The sequence below is a fragment of the Petromyzon marinus genome, unplaced genomic scaffold (genome assembly GCF_048934315.1).
Source record: "Petromyzon marinus isolate PM22_M1 ecotype Great Lakes invasive population unplaced genomic scaffold, UKy_Petmar_22M1.pri1.0 PM_Scaffold_351, whole genome shotgun sequence".
NCBI classification, from domain to species: Eukaryota; Metazoa; Chordata; class Hyperoartia; order Petromyzontiformes; family Petromyzontidae; genus Petromyzon; species Petromyzon marinus.
The window spans coordinates 20,001-34,756 of record NW_027423337.1 but is presented as its reverse complement, the minus strand read 5'-3'; the positions used below and the strand labels follow the sequence as shown (position 1 = coordinate 34,756).

The window sequence follows — 14,756 nt, the reverse complement described above, 5'->3', positions numbered from 1 at the left end:
ATGGTGATGATGTTGATGGTGGTGATGGTGGTGATGGTGATGTTGATGGTGGTGATGATGGTGATGGTGGTGATGGTGGTGATGATATTGATGGTGGTGATGATGGTAATGGTGGTGATGATGTTGATGATGTTGATGGTGGTGATGGTGATGGTGATGATGGTGGTGATGGTGGTGATGATGTTGTTGATGATGTTGATGGTGGTGATGGTGATGATGATGATGGTGGTGATGGTGGTGATGATGTTGTTGATGATGTTGATGGTGGTGATGGTGATGGTGGTGATGGTGATGATGGTGGTGATGATGGTGGAGATGATGGTGGTGATGATGTTGATGGTGATGATGGTGGTGATGTTGATGGTGGTGATGATGGTGGTGATGGTGATGATGTTGATGGTTGTGATGATGGTGGTGATGATGTTGATGGTGGTGATGTTGATGGTGGTGATGGTGATGATGGTGATGATCGTGATGATCTGATGGTGGTGGTGATGTTGATGATGGTGGTGATGATGATGGTGGTGATGATGATGATGATGGTGGTGATGGTGATGGTGATGATGATGGTGATGATGGTGATGGTGATGATGATGATGATGGTGGTGATGATGGTGGTGGTGGTGATGATGGTGGTGATGGGGGTGATGGTGATGGTGGTGATGGTGGTGATGATGGTGATGATGGTGATGATGTTGATGGTGGTGGTGATGGTGATGATGTTTATGATGTTGATGGTGGTGATGGTGGTGATGGTGATGATGTTGATGGTGGTGATGATGGTGGTGATGATGGTGGTGGTGATGATGTTGATGGTGATGATGGTGGTGATGATGATGGTGATGATGGTGATGATGATGGTGGTGAATGGTGGTGATGATGGTGATGATGCTGATGTTGATGGTGATGATGATTGTGATGATGGTGATGTTGATGGTGATGTTGATGGTGATGATGATGGTGATGATGATGGTGATGATGATGCTGATGGTGATGATGATGGTGATGATGGTGATGATGGTGGTGATGATGATGATGGTGATGATGATGTTGATGTCGTTACAGAAGGACTGCCGTTCATCGTGTGCATGACGTACGCCTTCCACACGCCCGACAAACTCTGCTTCATCCTGGACCTCATGAACGGTGGGTGGTTGTGGGTGGTTGTGGGGTGGGTGTGGGTGGGTGTGGGTGGGTGTGGGTGGGTGTGGGTGTGTGTGGGTGGGTGTGGGTGGGTGTGGGAGCGTGTGTGGGTGGGTGTGGGTGGGTGTGGGTGGGTGGGTGGGTGTGGGTGAGTGTGTGTGGGTGTGTGTGGGTGGGTGTGGGTGAGTGTGGGTGAGTGTGTGGGTGGGTGTGGGTGGGTGTGGGTGGGTGTGGGTGGGTGGGTGTGTGGGTGTGTGGGTGGGAGGGTGTGGGTGGGTGTGGGTGGGTGTGGGTGAGTGTGGGTGAGTGTGGGTGGGTGGGTGAGTGTGGGTGGGTGAGTGTGAGTGTGGGTGGGTGAGGGTGGGTGAGTGTGGGTGAGTGTGGGTAGGTGAGTGTGGGTGGGTGAGTGGGCTGTGTGGGTGAGTGTGGGTGGGTGAGTGTGGGTGGGTAAGTGGGCTGTGTGGGTGAGTGGGCTGTGTGGGTGAGTGTGGGTGGGTGAGTGGGCTGTGTGGGTGGGTGAGTGGAGAGTTTCCCATACCTGGGCAGTGTGCGTATGACTGGCTCCGGTTTGACAGCAGAGGTCTCACTCCGAATCAGTCGAGCGGCAATATCTTTTCATTGGTTGCATAACGCTGTGTGGAAGCTACCTGGTCTGTCGCTCCGCACTAAGCTTCAGGTCTTCCCGGCCACGGTCATTCCCTCCCTTCTCTACGCTTGCGAAACGTGGACCCCCCTACTGGAACATCTTTGCCGGTTAGAAACATTTCGGCTGGCCTGCCTACGATTCATCCTGGGTTTAACCAGACTGGATTGTGTGAGGAGCTCACAAATCCTTGAAAGATTTGGGCAAGGTCCCATCGGTGAGCTCCTCCGGCGGGCAAGGCTGCGTTGGCTGGGTCATGTAGCCCGCATGCCCAGCCACCGCATGCCGAAACAGCTTTTGTTTGGCCGGATCGAGGGGGCTAAACGGGCGCGTTACAGGTTAGGGAAGAGATGGAGTGATGTGGTACAGGAGGACGTGGAGCTGAGTGGACTTGCCGATGACCGGTACCAGCGGTCTCAAGATCGGCCTCTGTGGAGGAGGCTCGTGAAGGACGCTACTGGGCAGTTGGAGGCAGTCGCCCTCCAACAACAACGGAGGGCGGAGGAGCGACGCTCACAACAACGAGCGGAGCGCCGGGTGGCTAAAGCACAGGAGGTTGGCACAGTAGGGGGCACAGGTGGTGCATCAGCCACTCATCTCAGTCATCTCAGTCAGTCGACCCGTGGCACCTGGGTCTGCCCCGTGACCTCCTGCTTCACGTGGCCTCAAGGTGCACATGGCCTGGCACAAGCGTCGTGGTGACATCACCGCCACTTAGTGGCGAACGGCGGTTGTTGTTGTGGGTGAGTGGGTGAGGGTGTGTGGTTGAGAGTGTGGGTGTGTGGGTGAGAGTGTGGGTGAGTGTGGGTGGGTGGGTGAGTGAGAGTGGGTGTGGTGGTGTTCGTGTTGATGATGGTGGTTGTGGTGATGGTGGTTGTGGTGATAATGATGGTGGTTGTGGTGGTTGTTGTACAGGAGGCGACCTGCACTACCACCTCTCCCAGCACGGAGTGTTCACTGACAAGGAGATGATGATGGTGGTTGTGGTGATGGTGGTTGTGGTGATGGTGGTTGTGGTGATGGTGGTTGTGGTTGTGGTGATGGTGGTTGTGGTGATGGTGGTTGTGGTTGTACAGGAGGCGACCTGCACTACCACCTCTCCCAGCACGGAGTGTTCACAGACAAGGAGATGCGCTTCTACGCAGCGGAGATCATCCTGGGCCTGGAGCACATGCACAACCGCTCCGTGGTCTACCGAGACCTCAAGGTGAGCTCACCACACGCTCACCGCACGCTCACCCACACGCTCACCACACGCTCACCCACACGCTCACCCACACGCTCACCACACGCTCACCCACACGCTCACCCACACGCTCGCCCACACGCTCACTCACACGCTCACCCACACGCTCACCCACACGCTCGCCCACACGCTCACCCACACACTCACCCACACGCTCACCCACACGCTCACCCACACACTCACCCACACACTCACCCACATGCTCACCCACACGCTCACCCACACGCTCACCCACACGCTCACCCACACGCTCACCCACACTCTCACCCACACGCTCACCCACACACTCACTCACCCACTCAATCTCTCACCCACTCACTCACCTGCCCACCCACTCACCCACACGCTCACCCACACACTCACCCACACACTCACCCACACACTCACCTGCCCACCCACTCACTCGCTCACCCACTCGTTTGCTCTCCCACACACAATACGTCCCCACCTACCCAGCCCCCACCTACCCACTCACCCACCCAGCTACTCACCCACCAACTCACTCACCCACCAACTCACCCACCGACTCACCCACCCACCCACTCACTCACCCACCTACCTACCCACCCACTCACCCACCAACTCACTCACCCACCAACTCACTCACCCACCCACCCACCGACTCACTCACCCACCTACCCACCCACTCACCCACCAACTCACTCACCCACCAACTCACTCACCCACCCACCAACTCACCCACCCACCAACTAACTCACCCACCAACTAACTCACCCACCAACTCACTCACCCACCAACTTACTCACCCACCAACTCACTCACCCACCCACCCACCAACTAACTCACCCACCAACTCACCCACCTACCAACTCACCCACCAACTCACTCACCCACCCACCAACTAACTCACCCACCAACTCACTCACCCACCAACTTACCCACCAACTCACTCACCCACCCACCAACTAACTCACCCACCAACTAACTCACCCACCAACTAACTCACCCACCTACTCACTCACCCACCGACTCACCCACCCACCCACCGACTCACCTACCCACCAACTCACCCACCCACCTACCCACCCACTCACCCACCGACTCACCTACCCACCTACTCACCCACCAACTAACTCACCCACCCACTCACCCACCTACTCACTCACCCACCAACTCACCCACCCACCAACTCACCCACCTACTCTCACCCACCCACCTACTTGTATGTGTCTGTGAGTGTGATGTTGAGCGGTGGTGCAGCGGTTAGCGCTACGCTACGCTATGAACCTGGCGACCTGAGTTCAATTCCCGCTCACGGCCAACACCAGCGACGATTATCTGAACCGGTCCTCCCCTAGGTCGACTCAGCCTGAACTGAGTAGCTGGTGCAGCGGTGTGTAGTGAACATCGCCACTGGGGAGACAAAGGCGGCCGGGCGTGGTGCTGGCCACCCACCCCCTCCTGTGCCGTGCCGGTCTTCATAGGTGCTCGCTAACAGCACTTGCCCCTACAGTCTGTTAAGGCTACACGGGGATCTTTAGCTTTTTCTCTGTGTGTGTGTGTGTCCGTGTGTGTGTGTCTGAGCGTGTGTCTGTGTGTGTCTGTGTGTCTGTATGTGTCTGAGCATGTGTCTGTGTGTGCGTGTGTGTCTGTGTGTGTGTCCGTGTGTGTGTGTCTGAGCGTGTGTGTGTGTGTCCGTGTGTGTGTGTCTGTGTGTGTGTGCGTGCGTGTGTGTGTGTGTGTCTGAGCGTGTGTGTGTCTGTGTGTGTGTCCGTGTGTGTGTGTGTCTGTGTATCCGTGCGTGTGTCTGCGTGTATCCGTGCGTGTCTGTGTGTGCGTCCGTGTGTGTCTGTGCGTGTGTCTGTGTGTGTCTGAGCGTGTGTGTCTGAGCGTGTGTCTGTGTGTGTACGTGTGTCTGTGTGTGTGAGCGTGTGTGTGTGTGTGTGTGTCTGTGCGTGTGTCTGTGTGTGTGTCTGTGCGTGTGTCTGTGTGTGTGTCCGTGTGTGCGTGGTCTAGCCGGCCAACATCCTGCTGGACGAGCATGGCCACGTCCGCATCTCAGACCTCGGCCTGGCCTGCGACTTCTCAAAGAAGAAGCCCCACGCCAGCGTGTGAGCTCACCACCACGCTCACCACCACGCTCACCACCACACTCACCACCACACTCACCACCACGCTCACCACTACTACACTCACCACCACGCTCACCACTACTACACTCACCACCACACTCACCACTACTACACTCACCACCACACTCACCACCACGCTCACCACTACTACACTCACCACCACGCTCACCACTACTACACTCACCACCACGCTCACCACTACTACACTCACCACCACACTCACCACTACTACACTCACCACCACACTCACCACTACTACACTCACCACCACACTCACCACCACGCTCACCACCACACTCACCACCACACTCACCACCACACTCACCACCACACTCACCACCACGCTCACCACCACACTCACCACCACACTCACCACCACACTCACCACCACACTCACCACCACACTCACCACCACGCTCACCACCACACTCACCACCACACTCACCACTACTACACTCACCACCACGCTCACCACCACACTCACCACCACACTCACCACCACACTCACCACCACACTCACCACCACGCTCACCACCACGCTCACCACCACACTCACCACCACACTCACCACCACGCTCACCACCACGCTCACCACCACGCTCACCACCACGCTCACCACCACGCTCACCACCACGCTCACCACCACACTCACCACCACACTCACCACCACACTCACCACCACACTCACCACTACTACACTCACCACCACACTCACCACCACGCTCACCACCACACTCACCACCACACTCACCACCACACTCACCACCACGCTCACCACCACGCTCACCACTACTACACTCACCACCACACTCACCACTACTACACTCACCACCACGCTCACCACCACACTCACCACCACACTCACCACTACTACACTCACCACCACGCTCACCACCACACTCACCACCACACTCACCACCACACTCACCACCACACTCACCACCACACTCACCACCACACTCACCACCACACTCACCACCACGCTCACCACCACGCTCACCACCACGCTCACCACCACGCTCACCACTACTACACTCACCACGCTCACCACCACGCTCACCACCACGCTCACCACCACACTCACCACCACACTCACCACCACACTCACCACCACACTCACCCGCTCACTCACCACCACACTCACCCACGCACTCACTCACTCACTCACCCGCTCACCCGCTCACTCACCCGCACACTCACCCGCTCACCACCACACTCACCCGCACACTCACCCGCTCACCCGCTCACTCACCCGCACACTCACCCGCTCACTCACCCGCTCACCCGCTCACTCACCCGCACACTCACCCGCTCACCCGCTCACTCACCCGCACACTCACCACCACACTCACCCGCACACTCACCACCACACTCACCACCACGCTCACCACCACGCTCACCACCACACTCACCCGCACACTCACCACCACGCTCACCACCACACTCACCACCACGCTCACCACCACACTCACCACCACGCTCACCACCACACTCACCACCACACTCACCACCACACTCACCACCACGCTCACCACCACGCTCACCACCACGCTCACCACCACACTCACCACCACACTCACCACCACACTCACCACCACACTCACCACCACACTCACCACCACACTCACCACCACGCTCACCACCACACTCACCACCACACTCACCACCACACTCACCACCACACTCACCACCACACTCACCACCACACTCACCACCACACTCACCACCACACTCACCCGCACACTCACCACCACACTCACCACCACACTCACCACCACGCTCACTCACCACACTCACCCGCACACTCACCCGCTCACCCGCTCACTCACCCGCACACTCACCACCACACTCACCACCACGCTCACCACCACACTCACCACCACGCTCACCACCACACTCACCACCACGCTCACCACCACACTCACCACCACACTCACCACCACACTCACCACCACACTCACCACCACACTCACCACCACACTCACCACCACACTCACCACCACACTCACCCGCACACTCACCACCACACTCACCACCACGCTCACCCACTCACTCACCTACTCACTCACCACCACACTCACCCGCACGCTCACCACCACGCTCACCACCACATTCACCACCACGCTCACTCACCACCACACTCACCACCACACTCACCCGCTCACCACCACACTCACCCGCTCACTCACCCACACACTCACCCGCTCACTCACCCGCTCACTCACCCGCACACTCACCCGCTCACTCACCCGCTCACTCACCCGCTCACTCACCCGCACACTCACCCGCTCACTCACCACCACACTCACCCGCTCACTCACCACCACACTCACCACCACACTCACCCGCACACTCACCCGCACGCTCAAAACCACGCTCACCACCACACTCACCCGCACGCTCACCACCACGCTCACCACCACACTCACCCGCACGCTCACCACCACGCTCACCACCACACTCACCCGCACACTCACCACCACGCTCACCACCACACTCACCCGCACACTCACCCGCTCACTCACCCGCACACTCACCCGCACACTCACCCGCACACTCACCCGCACACTCACCCGCACACTCACCCGCTCACCCGCACACTCACCCGCTCACTCACCCGCACACTCACCCGCACACTCACCCGCACACTCACCCGCACACTCACCCGCACACTCACCCGCTCACCCGCACACTCACCCGCACACTCACCCGCACACTCACCCGCACACTCACCCGCACACTCACCCGCTCACTCACCCGCTCACCCACACACTCACCCGCACACTCACCCGCACACTCACCCGCTCACTCACCCGCTCACCCACACACTCACCCGCACACTCACCCGCACACTCACCCGCTCACTCACCCGCTCACCCACACACTCACCCGCTCAGTCGCTCAGCCAGTCACTCACCCACACACTCACCCGCTCACCCACACACTCACCCGCACACTCACCCGCTCACTCACCCGCTCACCCGCACACTCACCCGCTCACTCACCCGCTCACTCACCCGCTCACTCACCCGCTCACCCACACACTCACCCGCTCAGTCGCTCAGCCAGTCACTCACCCACACACTCACCCGCTCACCCGCACACTCACCCGCACACTCACCCGCTCACTCACCCGCTCACCCGCACACTCACCCGCACACTCACCCGCTCACCCGCACACTCACCCGCTCAGTCGCTCAGCCAGCCACTCACCCGCACACTCACCCGCTCACCCGCACACTCACCCGACCAGCCGCTCATTCGCACGCTCACCCGCTCACTCGCTCACCCGCACGCTCACCCGCTCAGCCGCACACTCAACCGCTCAGCCGCTCAGCCAGTCACTCACCCGCCCAGCCACTCACTCGCCTGCTCGCTCGCTCACTCGCACACTCACTCGCTCACTCACTCACTCACTCACCCTCTCACTCACCCACTCACTCACCCACGCACTCACTCACTCACTCACACGCTCACACTCACCCACGCACTCACTCACCCACTCACTCACCCGCTCACTCACACGCTCACACACACCCACGCACTCACTCATCTGCTCACTCACATGCTCATACACACCCACGCTCACACACACTCACCCACTCACTCACTCACCCACTCACTCACACGCTCACCCACTCACTCAATCACTCACCCACTCACTCAGACGCTCACCCACACCCACCCACGCACTCACTCACTCACACGCTCACTCACTGACACGCTCACACCCACTCACTCACTCACCCACTCACTCACACGCTCACACCCACTCACTCACTCACCCACTCACTCACACGCTCACCCACACCCATGCACTCACTCACTCACATGCTCACTCACTCACACACTCACACCCACTCACTCACTCTCCCACTCACTCACCCACTCATTCACCTACTCACTCACACGCTCACACACACCCACGCTCACACCCACACCCACGCTCACATACACTCACTCACCCACGCACTCACTCACTCACTCACCCACTCATCTGCTCACTCACCCGCTCACTCACGCACTCACTCACACGCTCACCCACACCCACGCTCACACACACCTACTCACCCACTCACTCACACGCTCACTCACACGCTCACACTCACCCACGCACTCACCCACTCACTCACCCACTCACTCACACTCATCCACGCACTCACCCACTCACTCACACTCACCCACTCACTCACCCACGCACTCACCCACTCACTCTCCCACTCACTCACACTCACCCACGCACTCACCCACTCACTCACACACACCCACTCACCCACTCACTCTCCCACTCACCCACGCACTCACCCACTCACTCACACACTCACTCACCCACTCACTCACCCACTCACTCACCCACTCACTCACTCACCCACTCTTCTGCTCACTCTATCTCCCCTCTCTCTCCCACCCTCCCACCCTCCCCACTCCCCCCGTGTGTAGGGGTACTCATGGCTACATGGCCCCCGAGGTTCTGCAGAAGGGGACGGCTTACGACAGCAGCGCCGACTGGTTCTCTCTGGGCTGCATGCTCTTCAAGTTGCTACGGGGGTACAGCTACACACAGCTACACACACACAGCTACACACACACACACGCTACACACAACAACAACAACAACCGCCATTCGCCACAAAGTGGCAGTGACGTCACCACGACGCTTGTGCCAGGCTATGTGCACCCTGAGGCCACGTGAAGTGTCGAATGCCCGCTGGCAGGAGGTCACGGGGCAGACCCAGGTGCCACGGGTCGACTGACTGAGATGACTGGCTGATGCACCACCTGTGCCCCCTACTGTGCCAACCTGCTGTGCTTTAGCCACCCGGCGCTCCGCTCGTTGTTCTGAGCGTCGCTCTTCCGCCCTCCGTTGTTGTTGGAGGGCGACTACCTCCAACTGCCCAGTAGCATCCTTCACGAGCCTCCTCCACAGAGGCCGATCTTGACGCCGCTGGTACCAGTCCATCGGCAAGTCCACTCAGCTCCACGTCCTCCTGTACCACATCACTCCATCTCTTCTCTAGCCCGTCCCGCGCCCGCTTAGCCCCCTCAATCCGGCCGAACAAAAGCTGTTTCGGCATGCGGTGGCTGGGCATGCGGGCTACATGACCCAGCCAACGCAGCATTGCCTGCCGGAGGAGCTCACCGATGGGACCTTGCCCAGATCTTTCAAGGATTTGTGAGCTCCTCACACAATCCAGCCTGGTTAAACCCAGGATGGATCGTAGGCAGGCCAGCCTAAATGTTTCTAACCGGCGAAGATGTTCCATTTGGGGCGTCCACGTTTCGCAAGCGTAGAGAAGGGAGGGAATGACCGTGGCCGAGAAGATCTGAAGCTTAGTGCAGAGCGACGGACCAGGTAGCTTCCACACAGCGTTACGCAACCGATGAAAAGATATTGCCGCTCGACTGATTCGGAGTGAGACCTCTGCTGCTGAACTGGAGCCGGTCATAAGCACACTGCCCAGGTATGGGAAACTCTCCACTCTCTCCACAACTGCCCCATCACCGATTGGGAGTTGTGGGGGTGGAGTGTCCGATGGTACAAAATACCCAGGCAGGTGCTTAGTTTTGGTGGGGCTGATGGTAAGGCCCCATCTCTTAGTGGCATGCTCCAGTCCCAGCAGCAGCGTCTCCAACTCTTCCTCTGAATGAGCAGCTATTACCAAATCATCGGCATACATAACGTGGTTGAGCAATTGGGAGCCATCCCTTGACCGCACCCGGGCATCGATCAGCCTCCCATTATATCTGTACCATATGGAGATTCCCCCGGTACAGCTATTGAAGGCTTCACAAACTACGTGGTCAAAATAAATGTTAAATAATGTGGGAGCCAGAGGACATCCCTGTCGCATCACAAGGTGTACAGGGAATGGCTCTGACTCCCGGCCACGTAGTTTTACCTGCGCCCGCTCACCATCATGAAGGTCCTTAATGATCATGAGCAGAGGGTCAGGGACTCCAAAACCACGAAGAACAACCCAGAGCCCAGGCCTACTGATGGTATCATAGGCCTTGACCAGGTTAATAAAGCAGAGATTTAGGTCTTGTTGGAATTCCCTACACCTCTGCTGTAGCAGAAAATATGGCATCTGTGCAGGACCACCCTTTCCTGAAATCGCATTGGGGCTCTGCAAGCCTCTCCTCAGCGTACTTAGCAAGGTGGTGTTGAATAATCCTTGCCAGGACCTTTCCCGGCACACTGAGGAGTGAGATGCTCCTGTAGTTGTTACAGTCTGTGCGGTCCCCCTTCTTGAAGAGGGGGACCACCAGGGCATCCTTCCAATCCTGCGGAACCCGTCCAGTGGCCCAGACTGTTGTTATGATGTCATATAGGGCAGTCTGTGCACAAACGCCACCCTCCCTCAGCATTTCGCTTGGGAGATCATCTCTGCCCGGTGCCTTTCCTGGTCTCAGACTCCGGATCGCCTTCAGTACTTCCTCAACAGATGGCACCTCAGCCAGCCACTCACAGGGGGTGACTTCCAATATTTGAGGCACCGCAGCCTCAGCAGGGTCATCCCCACTTTGTGCCACGATGTTTTCCTGGCTGAGGGATTTCCCCTCCCCAAGCACCTCACAGAAATGCTCAGAAAATCTGCAAACCTGTTCCTGGGGGTCGGAGATTGGATCACCGTTTTTTCCCCTAATGATGGTAATAGGTGTGGCGCTGCAGGTTACTTTTTTGATGGAGTTAAATAGAGATTTGTGATCACGGGCCACTGAGGCAGACTCCATCTCCTCAGTAACCCGCGACCACCACCCATCCTTGCAGCGCCTCACGGCTCTCCGAACCTCCGAGCGAAGGCTGCGGTAAGCCTCCTCATTCTCTGACGTGGGATTCTGTAGCCGATGACAGTGGGCTTGTCGCTTTTTCTCCACCATCCTGAACACCTTCTCAGTCTGCCAGGGTCTCTGGGGAGGCCTGGACCGCGTACCCAAAGCAGCCATTGCAGCTGCATGAGTCACAGTCCTAAACCTCGCCCATTTACCCTCGACATCAGGAGGAGTGGGGACGATGCCAACCCCAGCCGCAAGCGATGATCAAATTCTCGCTTGCAACTTTCATCAGATAACTGAGACCAGGCCACTTTAGGTTGGAATGGGGTCCTGGGTGTACACCTACCACCGGAGTGGAAGAATGGCAGGCGCATCTTACAGATGACTAGTCGATGGTCAGAGGGCAGATCAGCTCCACGGTAGGTCCTGGTGTCAAGGACATGGGTTCGCATCCGCTGGTCCGTCACTATGTAGTCCAGCAGATGTTCTTGCTTGGACCCGGCATGCATCCATGATGTTGTGCGGATGCGCCGATGCCGGAACAGCGTGTTGGTAATTACAAGCCCATGGGCTGCACAACAGTCTAGCAGCCTCCTACCGTTGTTATTGAGCTGATCTGGCCCATGCCCTCCAATCACTCCAGAGCAGGTGCCAGCATCATGACCAACTCGGGCATTGAAGTCACCCAACATGATGACTCTATCCCGGGGTGCCACTTTAGCCAGCACCTGTGACAGGAGGTCATAGAAGGCATGTGACTCATCGGCTTTGCCTGCATCCCTCCACGGATGTTCATCTTCGGTGGGGGCATAAGTAACCACGACCACCACTCCTCGCCTCCGGTTGATGGGAAGGCGAGCCCAAAGTAGCCTGGGGCTTACAGCTTCCCACACCTCACCGCCATGCTCCCACACCCCCTTCATTCTTTTGTTTAAAAGAAGAGCCACACCCTGTTGTTTGGCATTCTGCTGCCCCGAGTAGAGGACTGTCCACCCCTCATGGTGGCAGGAGCCAGAACCGGTCCACCGGAGCTCCTGAATGCCACACAGATCCAGGCGGTACCGGTCCAGCTCCTGACAGAGGAGTGGCAGCCTCTCCTCCGCAGTGAGCGTTCGAACATTCCACGTGGCCATCCATAGTGGCTTTTCATTGTTTCTGGAGGAGATTCAATCTCCTGGCTCCGCCAATTGGGGTTTGGCCAGGAGACGTCATAGACGCCTGGCCCCCCGGGGCCTCCGGCACAAGCTTATTAGTTAGATATTTTAGTCGTGGTTTAGTGGTAATTTATTGAAGGTGGAGGGGTTACCAGCCCCTCGCACCCGTCCAAAGCCCCCGTTTAGCCCCTGTGGTGGACACAGACGCCATGAGGGGAGAGGGCCAATCTGAATTGAGGGGAGAGGGCCAATCGGAATTGGCCCTCTCCCCACAGCACTGTCCACGACAGAGTTGCCCGTCCGGCACCGCGAGGAGGTAGGGGGTTGTTTTGCCTGACAAAACCTGCTACACACAGCTACACACACACACACACAGCTACCCACAGCTACACACAGCTACACACAGCTACACACAGCTACACACACACAGCTACACACAGCTACACACAGCTGCGTGTCTCTCTGCGTGCCTCTGTCTCTCTGTGTGTCTCTGTGTCTCTCTGCGTGTGTCTCTGTATCTCTGTGTGTCTCTGCGTGTGTCTCTGCGTGTGTCTCTCTGTGTCTCTCTGCGTATGTCTCTTCGTGTGGCTCTCTGTGTCTCTGTGTGTCTCTGCGTGTGTCTCTGTATGTCTCTGTGTGTGTCTCTGTGTCTCTGTGTATCTCTGCGTGTGTCTCTGTGTCTCTGCGTGTGTCTCTGTGTCTCTGCGTGTGTCTCTGTGTGTCTCTGTGTGTCTCTGCGTGTGTCTCTGCGTGTCTCTGTGTGTGTCTCTATGTCTCTGCGTGTGTCTCTGTGACTCTGCGTGTGTCTCTGTGTGTCTCTGTGTGTCTCTGCGTGTGTCTCTGCGTGTCTCTCTGCGTGTGTCTCTGTGTCTCTGCTTGTGTCTCTGTGTCTCTGTGTGTCTCTGTGTGTCTGCCTGTCTCTCTGTGTCTCTCTGTGTCTCTGTGTCTCTGCTTGTGTCTCTGTGTCTCTGTGTCTCTGCTTGTGTCTCTGTGTCTCTCTGTGTCTCTCTGTGTCTCTGTATCTCTGTGTCTCTGCGTGTGTCTCTCTGTCTCTGTGTCTCTGCTTGTGTCTCTGTGTCTCTCTGTGTGTCTGTGTGTCTGCCTGTCTCTCTGTGTCTCTCTGTGTCTCTGTGTCTCTGCTTGTGTCTCTGTGTCTCTCTGTGCCTCTCTGTGTCTCTGTATCTCTGTGTCTCTGCATGTGTCTCTGCATGTGTCTCTGTGTCTCTGCGTGTGTCTCTGTGTCTCTCTGTGTCTCTGCGTGTGTCTCTCTGTGTGTTTCTCTCTGTCTCTGTGTATCTGCGTGTGTCTCTGTGTGTTTCTCTCTGTGTCTCTGTGTGTCTCTGTGTCTCTGCGTGTATCTCCGTGTCTCTGTGTATCTGCGTGTGTCTCTGCGTGTGTCTCTCTGTGTCTCTGTGTGTCTCTGTGTCTCTGCGTGTGTCTGCGTGTCTGCGTGTGTCTCTGCATGTGTCTCTGTGTGTCTCTGCGTGTGTCTCTCTGTGTCTCTCTGTGTCTCTGTGTGTCTCTGTGTCTCTCTGTGTCTCTCTGTGTCTCTGTGTGTCTCTGCGTGTGTCTCTGTGTGTCTCTGTGTCTCTCTGTGTCTCTGCGTGTGTCTCTCTGTGTCTCTCTGTGTCTCTGTGTGTCTCTGTGTCTCTGTGTTTCTCTCTGTGTCTCTGTGTTTCTCTCTGTGTCTCTCTCTGTGT

General features: G+C 57.4%; 1 protein-coding gene across 1 annotated transcript in view; it reads left to right on the top strand.

Annotated features, from left to right (window-relative positions):
- The first annotated feature begins 1,055 nt into the window (after positions 1 to 1,055).
- LOC142923239 (G protein-coupled receptor kinase 3-like) overlaps positions 1,056 to 14,756 on the top strand; it is a 31,697-nt gene continuing 17,996 nt past the window's right edge. Inside the window, exons 1-4 of the mRNA XM_076064175.1 lie at positions 1,056 to 1,146; positions 2,863 to 2,993; positions 5,010 to 5,104; positions 9,566 to 9,673. Coding sequence (XP_075920290.1) covers positions 1,089 to 1,146; positions 2,863 to 2,993; positions 5,010 to 5,104; positions 9,566 to 9,673 — 392 coding nt within the window. The 5' untranslated portion in view covers positions 1,056 to 1,088. The remainder of the gene's footprint in view (positions 1,147 to 2,862; positions 2,994 to 5,009; positions 5,105 to 9,565; positions 9,674 to 14,756) is intronic.